The sequence below is a fragment of the Nothobranchius furzeri genome, chromosome 17 (genome assembly GCF_043380555.1).
Source record: "Nothobranchius furzeri strain GRZ-AD chromosome 17, NfurGRZ-RIMD1, whole genome shotgun sequence".
NCBI lineage: Eukaryota > Metazoa > Chordata > Actinopteri > Cyprinodontiformes > Nothobranchiidae > Nothobranchius > Nothobranchius furzeri.
Genome location: NC_091757.1, coordinates 31,431,117 through 31,455,691, shown reverse-complemented (window position 1 = coordinate 31,455,691; position 24,575 = coordinate 31,431,117). Strand labels below are relative to the sequence as shown.

Sequence of the window (24,575 nt, the reverse complement as noted above, 5' to 3'; positions counted from 1 at the left end):
CCTCCTCTCCAGTACCTTGGCGTAGACCTTTCCAGGGAGGCTGAGGAGTGTGATCCCCCTATAGTTGGAACACACCCTCAGGTCACCCTTCTTAAAGATGGGGACCACCACCCCGGTCTGCCACTCCCTAGGAACTGCCCCCGATGACCACGCAATGTGATAGAGACATGTCAACCATGACAGCCCTACAACATCCATAGCCTTGAGATACCCAGGACGAACCTCATCCGCCCCCGGGGCTCCGCCGCTGTGTAGTTGTTTGACTACCTCAGCAACTTCTGCCCCCGAGATCGGACAGTCCATCCCCAGGCCTCCCAGCTCTGGTTCCTCCTCGGAATGCGCATTGGTGGGATTGAGGAGCTCCTCAAAGTATTCCTTCCACCGTCCGACTATAGCCTCAGTTGACGTCAGCAGCTCCCCATCCCCACTGTAAACAGTGTGAGCGAGTTGCTGCCTTCCTCTCCTGAGGCGCCGGACAGTTTGCCAGAACCTCTTTGGAGCCGATCGATAGTCTTTCTCCATGGCCTCACCAAACTCCTCCCACGCCCGAGATTTTGCCTCGGCAACTGCCACTGCTGCACCCCGCTTGGCTATCCGGTACCTGTCTGCTGCCTCCGGAGACCCACAGACCAGCCACGCCCTGTAGGCCTCCTTCTTCAGCCTGACGGCTCCCCGAACCTCTGGTGTCCACCAGCGGGTACGGGGGTTGCCACCACGACTGGCACCGGTCACCTTACGACCACAGCTAGCAACAGCCGCCTCGACAATCGCAGAGTGGAACAAGGCCCACTCGGACTCAATGTCCCCCACTGCTCTCGGGACGTGGTCAAAGCTCTGCCGGAGGTGGGAGTTGAAGACCGTCTTGACAGGTTCTTCTGCCAGGCGTTCCCAGCAGACCCTCACTATGTGTTTGGGTCTGCCAGGTCTACGCGGCATGTTCCCTTGCCATCTGATCCAACTCACCACCAGGTGGTGATCAGTTGACAGCTCCGCCCCTCTCTTCACTCGGGTGTCCAAAACATACGGCCGCAGGTCAGATGATACGACTACAAAATCTATCATCGACCTGTGACCTAGGCTGCCCTGGTACCAAGTGTACCGGTGAGCATCCTTATGTTCGAACATGGTGTTCGTTATGGCCAAACTGCGGCTTGCACAGAAGTCCAATAACAAAACACCGCTCGAGTTCAGATTAGGTGGGCCGTTCCTCCCAATCACACCCCTCCAGGTCAAGCTGTCATTGCCCACGTGAGCATTGAAGTCCCCCAGCAGGACAATGGAGTCCCCTGATGGAGCACTATCTAGCACTCGTCCCAGGGACTCCAAAAAGCGTGGGTACTCTGAACTGATATTTGGCCCATAAGCACAAACAACAGTTAGGACCCGTTCCCCGACCCGAAGGCGCAAGGAAGCTACCCTCTTGTCCCCCGGGGTAAACCCCAACACACAGGCAGAGAGTCTCGGGGCTAACAAAAAGCCAACCCCAGCCCTCCGCCTCTCACCCGGAGCAGCTCCAGCAAAGTAGAGTGTCCAACCCCTCTCCAGGTCTCGGGTTCCAGAGCCAATGCAATGTGTCGAGGTGAGTCCGACTATATCTAGCCGGTACCGCTCAACCTCTGCCACAAGCTCCGGCTCCTTCCCCGCCAGCGAGGTGACGTTCCATGTCCCAAAAACTAGTTTTCTTGTCCGGGGATTGGACCGCCAAGGCTCCCGCCTTGGTCTGCCACCCGATTCGCATTGCACCGGACCCTTCATGTTCCTCCTGTGGGTGGTGGGTCCACAGTTGGATGAGCCCATGTATCCGGTTCGGGCTGGGCCCGGCCGGGCCCCATGGGCGAAAGGTGATGGTTCTTCCTATAAATGCTTGTTTTTGAAAACCACGTGCCATTTTCATTCCACTTCATAATTTTGTGCTACTTTGTGTTGGTCTGTCACAGAAAATCTCAATAAAAACCTTTAGGTGTGTGGTGGTAAGGTGTGAGAATATGTAGAGTTCGAAGGGTTCAAGGTAGGGCTGGGCAATAAATCGAAAATGTATCGTTATTTTTATTCTTTTTTTCTCTTTTTAATTTCATTCAAAATAAAAACAAATAAAACATATGAACAATAAGAAATACATAACAAAAAATCAAATTTGAATGAAAAGGAGCAGAATGAAGAAAAACATCTTATAATTTTTGCCCCCTTTTTGTGAAGAAATAATCAATTTATATACAATTTCCATATGTCAGACACACATACAGATTCATTTAAAACTTTTTCCTGTTCTAAATTCCAGTGCGATCATGATCATTGATTTAATTTACATTTCCAGAATTATTTAATAGACTCAATTTGGTACATTTTTTGAAATTATTAAAGTGCATGTCAAGTGTGCCTCAGAGTCTTACCCCACCCACGTATCAATTTTGAAAACTGCAACATTAGTAGGCGTTGCCTGGAGGACCGAGAGGGCGGAGCCGTGGCAGTGACGAAGAGACGGCTAACTAGACGAAGCTAGCTCCCTTCACTCTGAGCAGTCATTAGAAGTGGAGGACGTTTCTCCCCCTCCTTACCCAGACACTCGAGAAGAAAGGGACCAAGTCTATTTGGAGGAGACAAGCGGACATGAGCCTTATTGTTTTGAGCTTGTGAGTTGCCTGAAATTACTGGAACCGACCCAACAGACCCATCTCTGAACGTAAGTAGCCGTTAGCCATAGCATTGGATTAGCTGCAGGGTTTGTCTCCATGGCCCTAAAAAGCTAGTATTCAGCATGTTTTAGAGATTTATCTGCATCAACACACCTGGTTTTAATCAGCAACAAACAGCTGAGCTGCTTAACAGCTTATCTAACCTGTTAAAGCAGGAAAATCCACTGAAACGTGCTGGATAGCAGCTCTCCAGGAGATCTGGGCTCAAGCTAGTCTGCTGCATAAAGTTATGAAAATATCCCATGAGAAAATTATTCTGTAATGTGTTCAGCCCATTAAAACTGCCCTGATTTCATTATTTATTTACTGATACTAGCTGCTCTTGGTTGCAGGTGATCCTCTGGTGTCTGCAGCTGGTCTCCTGCTGATGTCGTCGGGATCAGGAGCTTCCAGAAGAATGTGCCTTTCAATGACTCTTTCCCCCTTATTTGTTATATTAATTAAATAAATCTCAATTTATATATTTCCTGTTTTTGTTCATGTCCATAAATACTTAAACATGCTTGAAATTAAAACGAGCTTTTAACAGTGAGGTGCTAGTTTAATTCATCACAATAGAGCTAGTTAAACATGCGACAATGTGATAATTCAATTAATGTAATTTATAAATATCCATTAAAATATCAAAACTGGAATCAAAATGAGATATTTGGCAGCACAAAAAACTTGTCAAACACAATATTTATTATAATAATTGTAGGCAGACAGGAGACAGAGCTGATGGAGGTTCTCAGTCATCAAAGGATGGCTGAAGGCTTTCCAGGAACAGGAGATGTGGTGTTGTCTCTTCTCTCTCTATTCTGCCAGATGAGCTGGTAGGTTACAGGTGTGTGAGGACATCCTCATGCTGTCATAACCAGATGACAGGCGTTATCAGGTGATCAGCCAGGCTAATGATGAGATGCAGAAAGAAATCATGCAGAAAGAAAACAAATCCAGGACAGTGTACAGTAATAAAAATAATATGTGGTGTTGCTTACCTTATGTGCTCTTATTGAGTATTAACGTGTGCCTGCCTCATGGTGTAGAGTCCATATTTTGCTGAGTGTCCTGCAGTAATGCAGGTTATTAGTTAATTTACTTTTGATAGCAAAAACAAAATATTTAATTTAAAAGTTATTTACCAGGTGAATCAGCTCACACGTCACCACCTGGTGGTGACCACCAAGTGTCACAGGGCCAGAATCAGTAGCCTCCTTCATGATGTAATCACATACTTATTTAATTGTTAATATCTTAAAAATTCAGAAATGTTTTAATTTTTTTTTACCTTGAACAGTTCACTGAGCTTGCACTGTCACTGAGGTGGAAGCTGGAATCAACAGCAGACACCTCACACCGTGGTCTTTTCAGGAGGTGTGGATGCTCTGGGACCTTCTGGAAGATGAATTTCTGTCATGGTCCCTGTGTCACAAGACACTGAGGCTGTGAGCTCTATAAAAACAAAGAAGCAGCACATTTATAAATGTTTAAAAGAGCATAAAATCACTTGTAACAATCTGTAAAACAAATTAAAACTAGAAGGTAATAAAATGTTTACATAGAAGATTATTAAAAATAATTCACCTTTGCTACGGGTAACACCACGTCAGCCTGGACAAGTGCATTCTTGCAGATTACTAAATCAGTCTGACAGCCAGTGTCTTGGGTAGATTTAGCCTGAAAAAAAATAGAAGCACATTGATGTTTATAAAGTCAGATAAAATACAAAAGAAACTGTCCCATATAGGCGCTTTATAACATTCCTAGTGTGTGATGTTATTATAAAGTAAAAGTCAGTCACATATGATGTGGAGACCCTGAAATGCGACCTCCTGAACAGAATTCCTCATGGAACCGGGTCACGCTGTGCTAGATTTCACGCTGTAATGATGTCTGTCAACTAGTGCTGCGTCAGTTTAGAGTCACTGTTGCTGAATTACCGACTGACACAAAAACAACCCGAATTTTCTCTGAGCCTGACAGTCATGTGGACCGTTTTGTCGGCCAGGGCTTCGAGATATGTTCCGATTCGCCGCTGATTCTAACCTTACATCCCGTTCCACATTTTGTGAACTTGACAAAATAGCCCGAAGACAGTGCAGGCTGATATTAGCTAAATGGAGTGAACCACGTCTCTCAAACTTTGCATTTAGGTAGGAAATTGTCTTTAGAAGATGTTAAAACTTTTATTTAGCTTACTCACCTCAGACTGTAGCCCGTCATGGTGGGGGAGCAGAGTCGGTGGGCTGCATCTAAATCGCGGAAGAGCCACGGTGGGCACAGCCTCCCTCTTGGAACGGAGACGTGCAGAATCGCGGGTAAAATGCTGGTTGCAAACTACAGCACCAGGCGGGAGCTGAATCTTTTCCAGACACGCAACCACTGGCGCCTAATTTCTAAGTCCAGCGGAAAGGAGTGCAACCCGACAGAGCTCCGCAACCATACTACACTACACCATCTCACCATGCTAACACGATATGGAGCACTAAACCCGAACTACTTTCCTAATTACACTAACAGCCAAACAGTAACTAAACTACAATATCCAACAGCCAAGCTAACACTAAATAAGTATGTATAACACTAAAAGCTATGCTAAAGACTAGGATATGCTAATGCTATATGCTAATGCTGAACTACGGCTAGCCTCCTACACTCTCATGCAAATCCAACTCCCAACTCGCCACAAGGCGTGGCCGAGACTCCCGATGCTTTTATAACGTTGACACAGAGCTGCTACGTAGTACTCTACTGGATTACGTAGTATCTTACTCTTTAGCCATTGGCTAAAATTTATTCAAAATGAGTCAAATTCTATGTTTTAAGCTGAAGGTGGAGCTATACTGTGGTATTTAGGCAGAATTTTTAATTTTTTAAGAAAATGCACCAAAATGCTAAAATAATGAATACACACATTTAAAACACTATTAGACACTCATTTATACAGTTCATCAGCAAAAAAAAGTTAATTTAGACGTTACTTGCTCTTTAAATGACAGAGTTTTTTTAATTTTCCTTTTAATTTAACACCATTTACAGATATATTCCATTCCTTAATTTTAGTTCTAAATCTTTTGTAAACACATCGGTTTCTTTCAGCATGTAATTACTAGTTCCCTTTTCAAATATCCCCTGAATGTTTGTTGGCAGAGTACCTAAATTGGCTTTATACATGGTTTGAATGATTTTCCAGTCTTTTAAATCATAAAATTTCAGTAATTTATATTTAATAAACAATGGGTTTGATGGATCTCTACAGCCACTATAATTGATGATTCTCAGAGCTCTTTTCTGTAAAATAAATAAGGGTTGTGTAGTTTTTGTACGTTGCTCCCCAGATTTCTATACAATAAGTCAAGTATGGAACAATCCGTGAATTGTACAGTGCCAACAAACCAGAATTAGTCAGTAAATACTTGACTCTATGTAATACTCCTAAGGATTTGGCAAGTTTACCTTTTATGTAACTAAAATGGGATTTCCATGTCAAGTCTTCATCAATAAGAACTCCAAGAAATGTAGTTTCTTTTACTCTGAATTTCAATCCCATCTATTTCCAATGACACATCACAGTTCTTTTTATCATTAAACAGTATAAAATTTGTTTGATTAAGATTCAGTGTCAATCTATTTATATCAAACCAGTTTTTAATTTTAATCAGTTCATCATTTATCACTTTAGCCACCTCCTCAATATTTGATCCTGAGTAAAACAGTGTTGTATCATCTGCAAATAGAATGGTACCGAGTGTCTTAGATACATTTACCAAGTCGTTAATAAACAAAATGAACAGTTTTGGTCCGAGGACCGACCCTTGTGGCACTCAACAATTAATACCACATAATTTTGATTTATGGTCCTTTATCTGAACAAACTGTTTCCTTTTTTCTAAATAAGTTTTGACCCATTGATGAGCCACACCTCTTATTCCAAGTAACCTTGAGTGATCAATGACGTCAAAAGCTTTTTTAAAATCAATGAAAACACTAACAAAGTCATTTTTATTGTCAATTGCTGTTGATATTTTATCTGTTAATTCCATTATTGCCATTGCTGTGGAATGTTTAGTTCTAAACCGATATTGTTCATTGTTTAAAATATTATTTTTTCGATGAATTTATCCAACCTTGATACAAATACTTTTTCCAATATTTTAGAAAACTGTGGAAGCAGTGACATCGGCCTGTAATTATTGAAACTATGTTTATCACCACTCTTGTACAAAGGAATGACTTTCACTGTTTTCATTGCGTCAGGAAATTTTCCAGAAGAAAGTGATAATTACAAATCTACGTTAATGGTTTCAATGACAGATTCTATGATGGTTTCAACAGTTATCGTGTCCAGATCCTGATAATCGGTTGATCGTTTGTTTCCACAGTTTTTTACAATGTTTTGCACTTCTTCTTTATCTACTTTGCCAAGAACAATACTATTGACAGTACTAATCATTGAATCATTGTGGTCAATTTATCTTCTGTTATTGGTTTGTTTTCCATCAAACTCCTACCTATATTTACAACAAAAAAAAAAATCATTAAACTCATCAGTGATTTCTTTATCATCATAAATATCTTTTTTGTCCTTGACAAAGTATTTGGAATACTGGATTTTGTTTCTCTCTATTAGTCTATACTGTTTAGTATTCCCCAAGTAGCTTTAGTGTTATTTTTATTCTGATTCAATATATTACCATAATAATCCATTTTTTGTTTCCTAATTATTGTTACCAATTTATTTGGAAATTTTTATATTTTTATATCTTTTATCGAAATTTGTAAGTCACTTTGGATAAAAGCGTCTGCTAAATAAATAAACATAAATAAATAAAAAATAAATTTCTGACTCTTAGCATGATTATTTTTCCCATGTCAATAAATCTGATAATAAAAAATGAAAAGATGTGTGTAGGTTGGCAACGTTCATCTCCCTTTAAGAAGTTGCACCACCTCGAGTCACGTAAAAATGTGACTACGCGATACTGCCCCATCTAGTGGACAAATTTTGTTTCTGCGCATACCCGTAGTTATCATCCATTTATCGTTATCGAGGTAAAATCCTCAATATATCGTGATATTAATTTTAGGCCATATCACCCAGCCCTGGTTCAAGGCAACGACTCTTCTTTAGATCCAATCAAAAGTCAGAAGATTACCAATCATTGGGTTAGCATATGTCTGTATAGTTACTGCTACACTTCAGATTTCACACAAACATTAGTATGCTTGTTTTTCTACTCTGACAGCTGATTGTGATTCGAAGCACAAGATTTTCTACAAGTAGACGCTAAGATCCGATCACAAGGGGGCACCCATATTCTGCCGAACTTAGAAATCCGATGATCCAGGGCCATTCTTTACTTACTCACAGCAGGTCTTTATGGTTGAAACATGAATAGATGAAATGTCATTAGATGAAGCATTATGTATCCCTTAGCTCACGGGTGGACACATTTTTAGAGTAAAGCAACCCTGACAGAAAATATGTTGATCTTTTTAAAGTTATCCTGCAAATATTTCATTATTATCTTTCCATTCTACTAAATAGATGCAATCTGCTGGGTTCCTTCTTTAGGAAAATTTTACTGATTGGATTAATGAACTGACCTGTATTTGTGAAGAGCCTCGAGATGACTCTAGTCGTGCTTTGATGCTATATGAACAAACTGAATTGAACTGAATGAAGATCGGATACATAATGGAGGTTGCTCAGTTAGAAGTCACACTCAGTGGAGTCGGAACCAGGAGCGGCGGAGTTGTGATGTGAAAACCTTCACTGACAGTTCATCCACATAATCATGATCACACCTTTTGGGCTGGAAACAGTTTTTTATTTTTTTATTTTTCCCCATATTCTGTCTGGCTGTGAAGCAAACAGAATTAATGTCTGAATGCTGGTGACAAGCCTTACAGATTTACTCTCAGGTGGAGCATCAAAGCTTCTGCTTTTAATGTCACAGTGCATTTAGTGCATTTAGTGCCAGCCACAGCCTTAAGACGTGTTGAACGTGCCCAAGTCCATACATATGAGAGCACCATGTGAGCACCTGTGTGTGTACACGTGCTTGTATATGTAAGGTTTCTCTATAGGAGCATCCAATAGAGAATGTGAGGGGCCACAGATCTGCCCCCCAAAGATGCATAGGAGATGGAGAAGATGGAGATGGGGCTGGAAACTGTTTTATAAACTGTAAACTATTTTACTCCTTATTCCCGCCGCCTTTCTGAACCCCCGCTCTCATGGAGACCCCCACCCCTCCCTTCACAGATACTGAGACCGGTGAGAGGCTTCGCTGCAGCAGCACCTCCCTCTCCCGTTCTCAGGCTCTCCTGTACTTTTAATTCCTAAACTTAAAACAGGATGTCCAGACAGACTCCTGAATCCTTCTGTCAGTGCTTCTCCTCAGGAATGTTTATGTTTATGTTTATTTATTTGGCAGATGCTTTTATCCAAAGCGACTTACAATTTATAACCTATAGGGCATGTTGTGATCTGTGGGGGAAACCGGAGTACCCGGAGGAAACCCACGCATGCATGGGGAGAACACGCAACTCCACGCAGAAAGGCCACAGCCGAGTTTTCGAACCTGCAACCTTCGTGTTGCAAGGCAACAGTGCTAAAAACTGCGCCACCATGTAGCCCAATGTCCACACACGGCGCTCACCTCCACTGACTCAGTGACGTTGGAGACGGATTTAATGCGAAATGACCGTTCAGACTGCAGTCGCTTTCAAAAAAAGAATGTGTCGGAATCAGTACCACATATGAAAGTGACTGGGATCGGTGTTAAAGGTGTGTGACATTTAAACTTAATGGGGAACACAATCATGTAACAGTGTGGTTTTGGAGATCATTTACCCCAAAGGCAGAATTTCAGGATCATCCTTGAAGCTAACTTAATCTAATTTCAGTATGTGTTACCTTTCCAACAAATACATTGATTTTAAAAATGCATTGCTGATTTATACCACAACAATGAATGAAATATGTCAATGTTTTATTCTTTTTATGTAATAAAATGTCTAAATATGAGTAAAGTGGTTGAATCAAACTTCAAATGGCACTAAAATGCTGTGTGCTGATTATCTCTAATGCAGGGGTGTCAAACTCATTTTAGCTCAGGGGCCACATTGAGGGAAATCTAGTCCCCAAGTGGGCCAAACCGGTAAATTAAAAAAAACTTCAGATTGTTTTCTTTGTTTTAATACAATCAATATAAAACAAGGCTGGAGCCTGAGGACGGTGTAGTACAAGTACAACACCTGAAGTGTACATGAAAATTTGAAAAAAATAAAAAAATAAAAAAATAAAAAAAACATTCCTTAGTGATTCAAAGAGCTTACAGATCACATGGCAAGATTAGTTTCATGCAGCACTTAAAGTATATTTGACTCATTTTACTTTACATCTTTTAGCTTTCACCAGCACATCAACATCAGAAGTCACATCCTGAGTGGCGGCCAACTTCAGGATGTGATTCAAGTTCTTGTGTGAGCCTTGAGCGCAGCTTTGTTTTATTTATACTCGTTACAGAGAAAACTTGCTCACAAACATAAGTTTATTTTCACTCTACATTGTAAAGTATGAAAATAAAGTTCACACAACCATCTCGCGGAACGGATTTAACCCGCTTGCGGGCCGGATCCGGCCCGCGGGCCGTATGTTTGACACCCCTGCTCAAATGAGTTAGTTTCATTCAGTCTTTGAATTTCTTGATGAAATTCACGGAGAACCAGGCTAAAAGGTCTGGAGTTATTTTTACTCCTTTTTTTTCCTCCTGTGTGCATGAGCAGCATTCCTCAGAGGAAATCTTGACCGTCTGGAAAATGTACAGGGATTGTTTTGAAGAACGGAGGCCAGGAAGTGCGGCTGTTTTCCGTGCTCCCCTAATGGGAGCTGTTTAAGGGCAGTAGGGAATCACGCACTGCGGATGTCTGAATATGGGTTCCCATCTGCATCGGTGCATTCACAAGTGCAAGTCACATGTGCATTTGAGCGTGTCAGCATGTGCACGAGCTTTTGAATGTGTGCTTAATTTGAAAGTTTAACATTCTCAGATGGTATTGCTTTGGATCTTTGAAGTAAAAGAGGCATACATGAATAGATTTCTCATGAAAAATTATTAAATGAGAGTAAGTTTGTGATTTGACAAGTGGATTTGTGCCAATTCACCAACGGTCAACACCTCTTTAATGTATATGAAATGTTTAATACCTCATAAAATAGGAATTGGAAAACTTAACGTTATTTGAAAATATGAAAGTACATTAATGTGCAAAAGTTTTAGGCAGGTGTGAAAAAATTATGTAAACAGGGAATGCTTTCAGAAATGGCAGTGCATCCTTTTTTGCATTTTTCCACACCTCCCTAACTCCTTTAGTATACAAGACAAAGCAACAACAGTTGAAATAAAACGTTGCACCTATGTACATGAAGTTTTCACCTGAAGGTAGAAAACATGCATCAGATTCAGTAGACATTATTTTTTAGGAAAGCACTAATCCTGCGGGGGTGGGGTGGGGGAATTAGGTCATATAATTGAAATTATTAGGTTAAATGTGGCAGCAACAGGTTACTTGTTATATCAAAAATAGCCAACAAATGTCATTGTGCTAAACTTTAACACATAGATGTAATTACTATTACTATGACCCAATCCATGCAGTTTTTTCCCCGGAACTGCGCTGCTCTGGGCGGCTTCATGTTGGAGTAGCTCTGTTGACTATGTAAGTTTTGCCTTTTCTTGGACATTTTTTCTTGTAGTTTCTCAAGAAAAACTTTTTTTTTTTTGGACACTACTTTTCTGTTTCTGGTGCTGTGAAGCTTGGAGGATTTTTACTGGTAATTTTTTGCTTTTTTCACTTTTTGAGCATTTGTTATGATGCATAACCATGGCAACAAGCTGGTTTACAATTGGGAGCAGCTGATTAACATTGGAAAGGCTGAAATAATACCTCAAATGAAGCCACAAATCCCAAATGAGCTAAAACGCAAGAAGCGTGGATGCAGAGCGGGAGCAAAACGAAGACACAGAAGGAGGAAATTCAAACCATCTCTTCCATCGATCATAATGGGCAATGTGAGATCATTGGCCAACAAGATGGAGGAACTCCAAGCCCTTTCAAGGACTCAGCCAGGGTATCGGCAGTTTCGGAACCGCTGGAGGAGATGATGCAAAGAAGGATTCTCCAGAGAATCAAGAAAATTATGGACAACCCTGAGCATTCTCTTCACAAGACTGTCCGACAACGGAAGAGTGTCTTCAGTCAGAGGCTTCTTCAGTTTCGCTGCAACACTGACCGCTACTGGAGATCCTTCCTGCCAACAGCCATTGTAGTATACAATAACTCTTTGATGACTTGATTATTGTTATGACCAGAAAAGGGTGGCTTGCCAACTCCGGGCCGGGGGAGAGGTCCTACCTCAAGTGGAGGAGTTTAAGTATCTCGGGGCCTTGTTCACGAGTGAGGGTAGGAGGGATCGGGAGATCGACAGGCGGATTGGTTCGGCGTCTGCAGTGATGCGGACGCTGGGCCGATCTGTTGTGGTGAAGAGGGAGCTGAGCCAGAATGCCAGGCTCTCGATTTACCGGTCGATCTACGTCCCAATCCTCACCTATGGTCATGAGCTTTGGGTAATGACCGAAAGAACGAGATTGCGGATACAAGCGGCCGAAATGCGTTTCCTCCATAGGGTGGCTGGGCTCAGCCTTAGAGATAGGGTGAGGAGCTCAGACATTCGGGAGGGACTTGGAGTAGAACCGCTGCTCCTCCAGATCGAAAGGAGCCAGTTGAGGTGATTTGGGCATCTGGTCAGGATGCCTCCTGGACGCCTCCCCGGGGAAGTGTTTCAGGCATGTCCTGCGGCAGGAGGCCCTTGGGTCGACCCAGGACACGCTGGAGAGGTTACATCTCCAATCTGGTCCGGGAACGCCTTGGGGTCCTGCTGGAGGAGCTGGTGGAGAAGGCCGGGGAGAGGACGGTCTGGAGCTCCCCAGTTGGGATGCTGCCCCCGCGCCCCGGACCCGGATAAGCGGAGGAAGATGACGACGACGATGACTTGATTATTATTATTATTCTGAGCTACTACAGCAATCAATTTCCCTCTGGGATTAGTAAAGTATTTTTGAATAGAATTGAATTGATTTGAACCCAAAATGTGAAAAAATAGCAGCAACTGGGTGAAGCTAAAGATGGAGAGGCCAGAGAGATGGGTTGTTGCAACAGACCCCTAGAATAGTTTAAATGGTGGACTTTCTTTTACGTTTATTTTTTAACTAAAACTGGAAGTTTCCTTATGCCACAGCTTTCATGTGTCTAAGTTAAAGCCCAGTGGGTGTTTTCTGCTAAAGCAGAGCGCAGCCTGGATTCGCTTCCAAATATTCCACTCTGCTTGGTCAGCGTGACTCTTCTGTGAAAACTCCCAGAGCACATCCCAAGCTCAGTTTGGTTCACATATTTTTGTTTGCTTTTGCAGGAGTATGAAATAGAGCTGCTGTTCCTTTGGAAAGTGACAAATAAAAGTCCCTGCTTGTGCCGACTTCCTAAAATATAAAGATTTTCTTTTTCTAGAGTCATGGGTTCTGGTTTTCAGAGCCAATCCCGATTTCAAATTGTTTTTGTTTTTACATCTCTAACTGTTGATAGTGATTTAGGCTGATTCAGATGTACTGAAATGTATTTGACAGCCATGGATTGTGCAAGTTGTTCCACTTAAAAATACGAGTTGTCTATCATTTTCATCATAGGTACACTTCAACTGTGAGACAGAACGTAAAAAAACCTCCAGGAAATGACATTGTACGATTTTCAATGAATGTACTTGTATAATTGGGCAAGAACTCAGTTCCTCACAGACCTGCGGGTTCTTTAAAGTGACAATGTGCATTTTCCCTGGCGATGGGGGCAGTACATACCTGAATCGTCGCAAGCAAGCTGTATTTTTCTGTTCGAGTATCTCGGGTTTCACACTGGAAGAATCAAGCGGTGCAGAACGGCAACAGGATGTTTTACCAGTGAGCTTCAATACGGTCCATTACACATCAGGAGATTCTTGGCCACGAAACGGCTTCCTGGCTGTGCTCCTCGCTGGACTCGCAAGATCACAAGATCCCTCGAGATCCCGTCATGGTCACGGTTTGATGTCATATAGGATGTTGTTCCTCTCCATTGCTAGGATTAAAGCCACGAAAAACACACTGCTGCACTTCTCGAACAATACTGGGAGTGAATAAGCTATAGGGCCACACATAAGCTACAAAACAGCATCTTTCCAGTGCTTTTATTTAGAGAATTACCAGGGATTTTACAGTCATAGACTCACCCATCTTGACCCACGACGGGGAAGGCTGCTGCTGGTTTAGCGTTCAGGAAACAGCAGAGTACATCTCTGCTAGTAGAAGCTAACCATTAACATTAGCAACCCCATCACAGCAGAACTCCTCCAGATTTGTGTTATTTGTGGAGATAAAACATCGACGTTGCAAAGCAAACCGAGTCAGTGGTAGAGTCTCGTTGCTTTTAGCCAATCCAGTGAGATGTCCAAATGTCAGGAAATAAGACCCCAGATCCTGCCGTCTGAAGCTCAGCTCTGATCTGGCTCACTTCTAGCTCCTGAAACAGGAGCTTTTCCTCCCAAATCACAACTGTCAAGGCATTCATTTCTCAAGACCACTGCAAATGTATTAAAACCATGAGTAAAGTTGTCCTCTATAAGAGCTGCTATGGCTTGGTCTTGAATTAATGTCATTTTTCCCCCTTTGCTTTTACAGCTTGAAATAAGAAAACAAAAAAACTTTTGAGTCATAGACTGGCGGATTACTGATTCAGAATATTAAGTTGAAAATTGGCCGACATTTGTCATCATCTGATGTTCTTGGCGGATCTCGAGTTTGTTTAGACCGGGCTGTCCAACCCTGGTCCTATCCAGCATGTTCAGTGCAGTGGTACTCACTCCTGGTCCTGGAGGGCTAGCGTCCAGCATGTTTTTGTTTGAACTCTGTTCCAGCACACCTGATTTCATTCAGCAGGTGATTAGCAGGCTTCTGCAGAGTCCGATGAGCTGCTGCACAGGTGATTCACCCACTGAATCAGTTGTGTTGGAAGAGAAACAAGAAAAGCATGCTAGATACCAGCTCTTCAGGACCAGGAGTGAGTACCACTGTTTTAGTTTTCTCTGCTCAACACACCTGATTCAGTGGTTAGGGTTAGTTATTAGTCACCACTGAATAAAATCAGATGTGTTGGAGCAGAGAAACATTTAAAACATGCTGGAAAGGGGTTTTCACACATCGTATCACCTGTAGTAAGGATTTTTTATTATAGCACGCTGTTAGCTTCCTTTAATGCCAACCTAAAGGTGTTTATGATTACAGTCTGCTCAACACTCTGCTTGGCTACTCTGCTACACAGTTTTCATTAAATGTAATCATTTTCACTTTCTGCGTATAGTTTTTCTTCTCCTCCTGCCTCGCTGTTCATTTAGCTGCATCTTCATATTTTTCTCCTCTAAATGAACTAAATCCTCCTGCTTATCTCTACTCTCTCAATCCGAGTCTTCATTTTATTCCCGTCTCTTTTCCTTGACAGGAACCTTGTGGAATCTGTCATCTTATGAGCCTCTGAAGATGGTGATCATCAACCACGGCCTGCAAACCATGACCAATGAGGTCATAATCCCCCACTCGGGTTGGGAACACGAACCCAACGAGGACTCAAAGCCCCGCGATGCGGAGTGGACCACGGTTTTCAAAAACACCTCTGGCTGTCTCAGGTAGGGTACACGTTCGTAAACATAACTTCTGCTGGGATTTTTTGTTTCATTTCAACTATTTGTACGTCCCAGAACGAAATAACAAATGGCTGATCAAATAAAAATGTGGACATTTATCGATTCCCCAACATAAAAAAAACAACTTTTGTACAATGTGACCTAAAAGGGTGTAGATCGGTTTAAAGTTGTGATGCACAGAAAGTTATTTAATACCTAATAAACTATAAATATTCATAATTTTCTATTCCTAATCAGCCTGTAATGCAAGTGTATGCAGCATCTCGTTTGCTGGGATTTGGAGCCTTCTTTTTTAATTTGAAACTGTATATATTTGGGTTTTGGACTCATAATTGGCACATTTGGGATGCATTAAAAATAATTAGTTATAGTCGCTCTCTCACTGTGCCAATCCTCATTTAAAGAGAAAAAGACAAACGTACAAAACTGTTAAGAGTATTCCAAGGAATACTTCCAACTATTGGGAATAAGAATTTAGCAGAACTGTTGGTTTGTTTTATTTAAAAGACAGAAGCCTGGATCGTGTATATGGAGCTCAAGCAAAAACAACAGCTTCTGGACGAAACCGGTTTTAAAGGAAAGAAAGGAGAGAAGCAGACAGCAGACATGACTGATGAGACAGATGGTGGATTTATTCCAGTTAAAGTTTGACTTTCCAGTATGTGCACACAATTAAATGGCTGTCCTGGATTTAACCAAGAATTAGCTAGAGCAAAATACTTTTACGTTTGTTTTGACAAAGGTGCCAGTTGTGGCGCCAGACAGGTGTGATGCATATTAGAGTGTTAGCCGACAGAAGGTCAGGGTCAGATTTAAGCTCTGTAGGAACCTTATAGATTTATGATGCAGCAGATGCTGCGTCCCTCGTGTCCCAAACTGTCTACGTGCATGTAAGGTAAGCTGAGCTGCCTGCAGGGGGATTACTGGGGGACTTTTGTCTGTGACATCAGGAAAACACAAACCTATTCATGTCTTGACCGCATGCATTCACTTCTGTAGAGTATCAGCTTCTTTTGTATTTTAGGAAACGATTTGTTAGTTTGCTACAACCCAACCCTAACCACCTTGCAGCATTAGTGCAGAACCTAGAGCTAGTGTCTGCTACAATTAGCTTAAATAGGGATTTGTTGGCAGAGATAAATTCTCTTCATTGAATTTCAGCCTTCCCAACATTCTGATTTATTTCTTTTGTCATTTATTTAATTTATTATTCTCAGTGCTGTCTCGTAACATGACCAGTTAGGTTATGCTTAGGATAAGAATACAACAAATATTCCCCGTGAAGCAATGTTTTATGTGCGAAGACTCAAACGGCTATCAAGTATAAGTCCTAACAGCTAATTTTCTGCCATTTTTATCTAATTGCTACACGTTTTTTCTCACTCATGTGTTCCAGCAGACTTCCCTTTTCCCACCTCCACATTTTTCCAGATGGTAAGGAGGAGGAGACATGGTGGTCAAATAGAAAGTTAATTACTCAGCAGAGCTGGATCCATCTTCTGGGAACAGTTCGGATTTTCCAAAAAGGACCCTGAACGAATGCATTTTTAAACAGATTGGTTGCTTTTCATCCTGAGACGGGACGGGTGTTGCACACCTCAGAGATTCACCAGCAACTATTACCATGCTAACACAGGAGTAGTGCAATGAACAAAGCACTCAGAACTGATTAGCTTCTAAAAATAATTTGTTGATTAATATTTATGTGTGTTGTTTATATATTTGGCAGACAATTTTATCCAAAGCAACTGACAACTGATGATATAAGGAACCAGTCAGCATTGAGGCTAACACCTGAGGCTACTTACAAGGATAGAGGGAAGTGCACAACGAGGGTGCAGTTAGGGATGGGTACCTTTGACATTTGAATCGATTCGGTACTAATTCCCGGTACCTAGGAATCGATACCGGTACTTAACGGTACCAGTTTTAGATACTTTTGAGTGTTTAATATTTTAATTCTCTTTTATAATTAAATATATATTTTCCTCAATATATAACCATATTTGATAAATATCACGATAAATAACATCCAACTGTTTGTATTTTAACATCGTCCTTGTAGTTTTATAAGCTGATAATTAAACTGAAGCAAACATCTTTACTGTGAACTAAGTTTACTGTGTATCTTCATTCCTTTTGCCGTCCTTTTTCTTTGATTTTTCCTACTGGGAAGTTAGAATTTCCGAGGAGAAAGCAAACGCACCATTAGCTGATAACAACGGTGGCAATGGAAGCTAACATATCAAGCTAACGTTATCTTAAACTGTTTATTTAGCTGCTGGAGCAGATTAAAACGGTGATGCCTCACACTTAGATTGTTGTCGCTGGTTTCATCTTCACCCAATCACCCGTCGCATTTAGTAAAGTGAAGCCAAACTTTAGAGTGCGTTCATGTTCTTCTAGTCGGAAATTCGGAGTAAACATGTTTATTTCTGCTGTGAAATTGGTATTTTTAACATGGGAGTCAATGAGGATTTGCTTGCTGCTGACACCAGCCCCCAGCGGATGAGGGTGGAACTGCAGTTTATTTCACTTCCGCATTGGACTCAATTTCTGTCCTGCATGGTGGGGGCTTGGTTCTGTCGCATCAGCAAATTGTAAAAGATGAAACTTCTTTACAGTAAAAACAGCCTCATCACCACTTTGTTGCAGATTCATTGTAAACATTTAATTTTCTTTCAGTAAAGACTGAGTTGATTTCCCTGACTTACATTCAGACTCACAGACACGTGTCCATTTAAAGAGTGCGCTTAGATGACATGTACTATACCTGCAGTTCACCTGAGTTCACTGAGAATCTCTGCATGAAAACACACACGATAGACGCAGCGGTCGACTGTCTGGAATCTTGAAGGAAACAAAGATGAAAGCTTTCATTTGCAGTTTAACAGCTTTAGAAAAGTTCACATTTCTGTTTTTCTGTCGGCTACATAAATAGTTTTTCTGTTCCTCGCTGTGTAAAAGCTCAAAAAACAGCAGAACCGTCCTCTGTCATCGAGGCAGACAGAAAATTGATGCAGCTTTTATTTTGGTAGTGTCATGACTTCACTAGCAACATGCTGGGAACTGTCACTTTCATGTTAACTGACTGTCCATTAGATTCTGATATTTGGACATACTCTTACGCTTGATTCCTTTCCTACTTTCTGCTAAAGTCCTCCAAAGCCAAAAGATAAATTGCTCAATTAAATAAAAAGCGGCAATTTAGAGTTTATTTTTCCAGTTATTGCAACCTCCTCTCATTTTTGTCAGAATCATTTCCTTTTTCCACACGTTGAATTTCCTCTCCTCCACCTTTACCACTGAATCTGTAATTTTGGCGTCCCGTCAGAGTGACAGATGGTGGTAATACGTAAAAGAAGGAGTGTTGGTTAGCATGCCACGGATGTGCTGTCTCCTCCCGTGCCGACCTGATCCCGTCTAGACTCTAATCCAGAACTCCTCTTGCTCTAAAAGCTGCACTGGTTGACATTCAGAACAATACATCACCTGAACCAGAATCTATTTGACACTTTTTTTTTAATTAAATGATTGCAGAGCAGCTGGAAACTTAGTTGCAGTGGTGCAAATTCCTTGTGCTGAAGCTCAGCTGTCATAAATCAGGACAGAAGTGCTTCTGAGAAAAATGAAGGAATAATCATAGACTTCTCATCAATGTTTCATCTGTCACATAATATACAGGTCCTTCTCAAAAAATTAGCATATTGTGATAAAGTTCATTATTTTCTGTAATGCACTGATAAACATTAGACTTTCATATATATTAGATTCATTATACACAACTGAAGTAGTTCAAGCCTTTTAATGTTTCTAATATTGATGATTTTGGCATACAGCTCATGAAAACCCAAAATTCCTATCTCAAAAAATTTGCATATTTCATCCGACCAATAAAAGAAAAGTGTTTTTAATACAAAAAAGTCAACCTTCAAATAATTATGTTCAGTTATGCACTCAATACTTGGTCGGGAATCCTTTTGCAGAAAGGACTGCTTCAATGCGGCGTGGCATGGAGACAATCAGCCTGTGGCACTGCTGAGGTGTTATGGAGGCCCAGGATGCTTTGATAGTGGCCTTAAGCTCATCCAGAGTGTTGGATCTTGCGTCTCTCAACTTTCTCTTCACAATATCCCACAGATTCTCTATGGGGTTCAGGTCAGGAGAGTTGGCAGGCCAACTGAGCACAGTAATACCATGGTCAGTAAACCATTTACCAGTGGTTTTGGCACTGTGAGCAGGTGCCAGGTCGGGTCGTGCTGAAAAATGAAATCTTCATATCCATAAAGCTTTTCAGCAGATGGAAGCATGAAGTACTCCAAAATCTCCTGATAGCTAGCTGTATTGACCCTGCCCTTGATAAAGCACAGTGGACCAACACCAGCAGCTGACATGGCACCGCAGACCATCACTGACTGTGGGTACTTGACACTGGACTTCAGGCATTTTGGTATTTCCCTCTGCCCAGTCTTCCTCCAGACTCTGACACCTTGATTTCAGAATGACATGAAAAATTTGCTTTCATCCGAAAAAAGTTCTTTGGACCACAGAGCAACACTCCAGTGCTGCTTCTCTGTAGCCCAGGTCAGGCGCTTCTGCCGCTGTTTCTGGTTCAAAAGTGGCTTGACCTGGGGAATGCGGCACCTGTAGCCCATTTCCTGCACACGCCTGTACACGGTGGCTCTGGATGTTTCTACTCCAGACTCAGTCCACTGCTTCCGCAGGTCCCCCAACGTTTGGAATCGGTCCTTCTCCACAATCTTCCTCAGGGTCTGGCATGGGCATCGCACCCGTGAGGGAAGTGGGGGATTCAACACCCACACTTTTCTTATTGAGATCGTTCAACACCCACACTTTTCCAGCCGTTTTGCTCACCTCCACACCAGTCTGGTTTCTCACACTCACTCTGTTTGCCTCTTCTGTTTCTCCTTGAAACCCGACAGCCGATGTCGGGTTTCAAGGAGAAACAGAAGAGGGAGGGAAGGGCTCGACTGAATTCATAATTTGACATCTTGACATTAGCTGTACAAACTCTTGAGTTTGATAAAGTGAAGAACAAACATTTGCAGAGGTTTATAAATGGCACGGTGCCAGGTTTTCATTTTTGGATGGGCCACGGTAATTTTGGACGGACCTTAATAAGCAGTGACTTAAGTGAAGCAGGCAGGTCGCGCTAGAAAATTCCGTTTAAAAAGACGTCATAATTTTTTTCCCCGTCATTTTTATTTCTAAAATATGAAGTAAAAACTCACAATTTAATTTTCATTCATTTGTCATTTATAGGCACCAGAATGCATTACCTGCACTTCTAATATCTACCTCTCAACGTAGGACTCTTTCATAAGGGTACATGCACACCAGTAGTTTTTACAGTTATTCATGCGGCAAAATCTCCGACATTTTTGAAAAAAAATAATTCCATCTTACAGTAAAAGCAAAGCATCCAGCCCACCTCTCCAAATGCGTAAAAAGTGCATCACAGCCACTAGGCGCGCCACGCGCAAGGTCAGCTACGTCAGCCCAGACAAGAGCAGAGCAAATAGAGAAAGAATAGAGGATAATTCTGTCTGGATGTTGATGGAGATTACATTTGACAGCAGCCTGATCATCATTTAAATACATAAACCATCACCTGGCTTCTAGTCCACGCTATCAGCATTATTTCAATTGGTGTGTGTGTGTGTGTGTGTGTGTGTGTGTGTGTGTGTGTGTGTGTGTGTTTTCCTTTTCAAACACCGGTCTAACCAACCAGACCAGCGTGTCCAGTAACATATTAATGTTACAATTAAAGGAGACATAACATGCTTTTAAGTTATTCCTTTTTACATCTAAATCCTTCAGTTGGGGGTCTAAAAACAGTGGAACTGCAGTTCTTTGGTCTGATTTCCTCATTATTGTTGCTCTACAGACCCTCATCTACCCCTGTTCTGAGGAGAGTCTTGAGAACGAGCCGTTTTTGGGTACTGTCTCTTTAAACTGGAGGAGGAGCTGTAAACTCCGCCCCCTCCATAGTGCAGACCTGTACTCTCCTCCCCCAGCCGGACTTTGTAGTTCTATAGAGAAATCATTATTTAGCATAGCAGATTTAGCATAGCATATTAGCATTTTTAAAACATGTGGGGAGAGTAGTTCATCAAGCTGTTCCAAGGCTGCTAACTCTCTCATGCATTTGTCTGTAGTCACTCACACACACCCGTCACGGCCGACGGAGGGACAAGTGAGCAGGCACGTGCGCGCACACACACACACACATCCGTCACGGCGACGAGACAAGCGAGCAGGCTCGCGCACGCGCACGCGCACACACACAAGGAATGCTGCTTGCTTATTTATTTCTATAAAAAATGTTTTAAAAAATGATACAGCTCATTAAAAAACCATTAAAATATATTTTATTAAGATCTCTATATATATACATACATATAATTATAAATAATTTTATAAGTAGTCTTATTTAATATTGGGTGTCTTAATGGCTGAAAATGGATAAAAAGCAGTTACATTTTAATTTAAAGATTTGAGATTCTAGTCAAAAATAAAGAACATTCCTCCAAATGTTCTTTAATGTGATCATTATAATTCTAATGCTTAGAACTTTGTTTTTATTGTCTGCAATGCGTAGCCTATATCTTTATTAAATGTGTTTAGGGTGGCCGGGCTCAGCCTTAGAGATAGGGTGAGGAGCTCGGACATTCGGGAGGGACTCGGAGTAGAACCGCTGCTCCTCCGAATCGAAAGGAGCCAGTTGAGGTGGTTTGGGCATCTGGTCAGGATGCCTCCTGGACGCCTCCCCGGGGAGGTGTTTCGGGCATGTCCTGCCGGCAGAAGGCCCCCGGGTCGACCCAGGACACGTTGGAGAGGTTACATCTCCAATCTGGTCCGGGAACGCCTTGGGGTCCTGCCGGAGGAGCTGGTGGACAAGGCCGGGGAGAGGACGGCCTGGAGCTCCCTAATTGGGATGCTGCCCCCGCGACCCGGACCCGGATAAGCGGAGGAAGACGAAGACGAAATGTGTTTAGCTGAAAAGTGGTAATTCTCTCTAATGTGTACAGAGAGGTGGACATCAGTGCTGCAGTGAAATTCCCAAGATCAGTCTGCTTTGCTAACAAATATAGTTAAATCTTACCTGCATTCTAAATAAATACCGTTAGGTGGAAACATCAGTAGGCATTGAGTTATTGATACAATCCCTAACAGCCAGAATGGAAGAAGAGCATGCTGGGTCATCCTGGATCTGAGCCTGTTCTGTGTATTTACCTACAGGATGCAATAAATGTCTACAAGGCGGAGTTTGGACCATTACATCTAAAAGAAAACAAACAATCAGTGATTTTTTTATTGTTTACATTAAAATACAAATTTTCTAAGTATTAACCTCACAGCAAATAAGTAGAACTATATAATAAACAGGTTTTAGTAGTTAAACAGGCATTGTGCACACAGGTGCTTTGTGTCCCGGTGCTGGTGGTGTCTAGGTCTCAGAGTTCCTGTCCTCCTGCCGTCTTCTGTTGTCCTCAGGATACGGATTGATGTTTCCTGATGATGAGGGAGGGGAAGTATGTGGGCTTCAAACTGGTCCTGGATAACAGTGGGAGACCTCCGTTGTCTGAATACTGAGATCAGAGGGTTGGTGAGATGCAGATCTTCTCTACCTCATCTAGAAACGGAGTTGGTTCAGTGAAAACTTTTCCAAAGACCAGTTCCATGATGTCATCACCATATTCTGCAATGATAGACGATAACTTTAATGACATATTTTGTTTACAAGCAGCTTTAGGAAAGTTGTTTCTTTAGCTTTCATGTTTATAGTCACGTTTGTGTTGCTGCAGTGACTTCATATTCTTACAAATGTAATAAAATAGTGACACTAAAATTATACAAATGATTCCTTATGAAAGGAAGCTCATTAGAGAGCAGTGCAGACAGACTTACTACATGCTGCAGCTGTTTTTGTAGGCCAGCTGCTGCTGAACTTGGGGAAAGTTATTCTGCACACATCCAGATCAGATGGTCGATTACAGAAAATAATGTAATTCAATAATTTCTAAACAGACTAAACAAGTAAAACATCAAATAAATCACTCTGCTGTCATCAGACGGAGTGATTCAGGGGGTGAGGTGTTCTTAATGATGAGGGTGGCTGAGGTGTGTCATCACTCACTTTGGTCTGGTCCAGACCATCTCTTTACTGGTGGGTCTCCTTCCTCAGTAGGTGTCGTGAAGGTCCAACATCTGAGCGTTCTGTGTTCCTTAGAGGAGAAGAAAAGTAACATTAGCAAGCATGGCTAAATTATTTTTACTAGCATCTCAAGGACTTGGAGAAGCAGATCTTCACTTACCTAAACATCAGACCAGTTTGTCCCAGCTGAGCTCATCAGGGCGTTAGTCTGACAGCCTGTCAGTGAAACACGGCTCCAGACTTCTGGATGTGGACTCTAAAAAGCAAAGGAGCATTTTTACTGTTGTTTTAATTATTTTACAGCTGATTTGATCAGCTTTCCGATGCTCACGCTCATACAGACGGTGAGCTTTGCTGCGTCTGACTGATGCAGAGTTCGTTTTTATATCTGCAGTGAGACAAAAAACTAACCTCACTCCACTCAGAGATCGTTCTTTAAAACTCTATTAAATCCACTGTGTTGACGCACTTTAATGACTTTGTCACGCTACATTTTAGCTGATATGGGACTTTATTTACTGGATGCTAAGATTACATCACACTCACGTAAAATAACACACAGGCTCTCTGCTGCTACAATCAGTGGATGTACTTCTGGTGTAAAAGAAGGCGTTGATCAGAAATCACGTTTTATTCCACGAAAATCAGCCAAATCCACATTAATCTGGGTGCTAACTTTACTAGCATACTGTGCTAGCGATAGCAAGCCGGATGCTAACGCTTTAGTGCTGCTAATGCCCGTAAACCTAAAGTAAAGTTTGTCGACATTTTAGAGTTATATGAAGCTTACCGCTCTGCTGCTGTGTCCCGGTGCTGTCACATTCAGATGGAAATGACTCCTTTTAGATAGATGAAGCCCTCAGTACTTAGCCACTAGCCTGGAGACACGAACGAACCACGCGCGCGCGCGCACACACACACACACACACAC

At 41.9% G+C, this 24,575-nt stretch overlaps 1 protein-coding gene and 3 long non-coding RNA genes across 16 annotated transcripts in view; 2 read left to right on the top strand and 2 right to left on the bottom strand.

Moving 5' to 3' along the window:
• The window catches only part of arvcfb (ARVCF delta catenin family member b), a 364,725-nt gene that overhangs the window by 280,400 nt on the left and 59,750 nt on the right, over positions 1–24,575 (top strand). For all 12 annotated transcript variants that reach the window (XM_054731269.2, XM_054731267.2, XM_054731259.2 and 9 more), the window contains one exon: positions 15,264–15,447. In XM_054731269.2, coding sequence (XP_054587244.2) covers positions 15,264–15,447 — 184 coding nt within the window. The remainder of the gene's footprint in view (positions 1–15,263; positions 15,448–24,575) is intronic.
• On the top strand, positions 2,545–3,156 carry LOC139063717 (uncharacterized). Its single transcript, XR_011517086.1, has 2 exons — positions 2,545–2,680; positions 3,026–3,156. It is a non-coding gene; the product is annotated as an uncharacterized lncRNA (long non-coding RNA).
• On the bottom strand, positions 3,430–5,112 carry LOC139063715 (uncharacterized). Of its 2 annotated transcripts, none has more exons than XR_011517083.1 (6): positions 4,879–5,112; positions 4,260–4,352; positions 3,964–4,127; positions 3,818–3,889; positions 3,674–3,743; positions 3,430–3,540 (listed from the first exon to the last, which is right to left on the bottom strand). It is a non-coding gene; the product is annotated as an uncharacterized lncRNA (long non-coding RNA). The 2 variants fall into 2 exon arrangements; XR_011517084.1 differs by having other exon boundaries at positions 3,495–3,583.
• Positions 23,051–24,553, bottom strand: LOC139063716 (uncharacterized). The gene is made up of 4 exons (XR_011517085.1): positions 24,435–24,553; positions 23,805–23,900; positions 23,627–23,714; positions 23,051–23,188 (listed from the first exon to the last, which is right to left on the bottom strand). It is a non-coding gene; the product is annotated as an uncharacterized lncRNA (long non-coding RNA).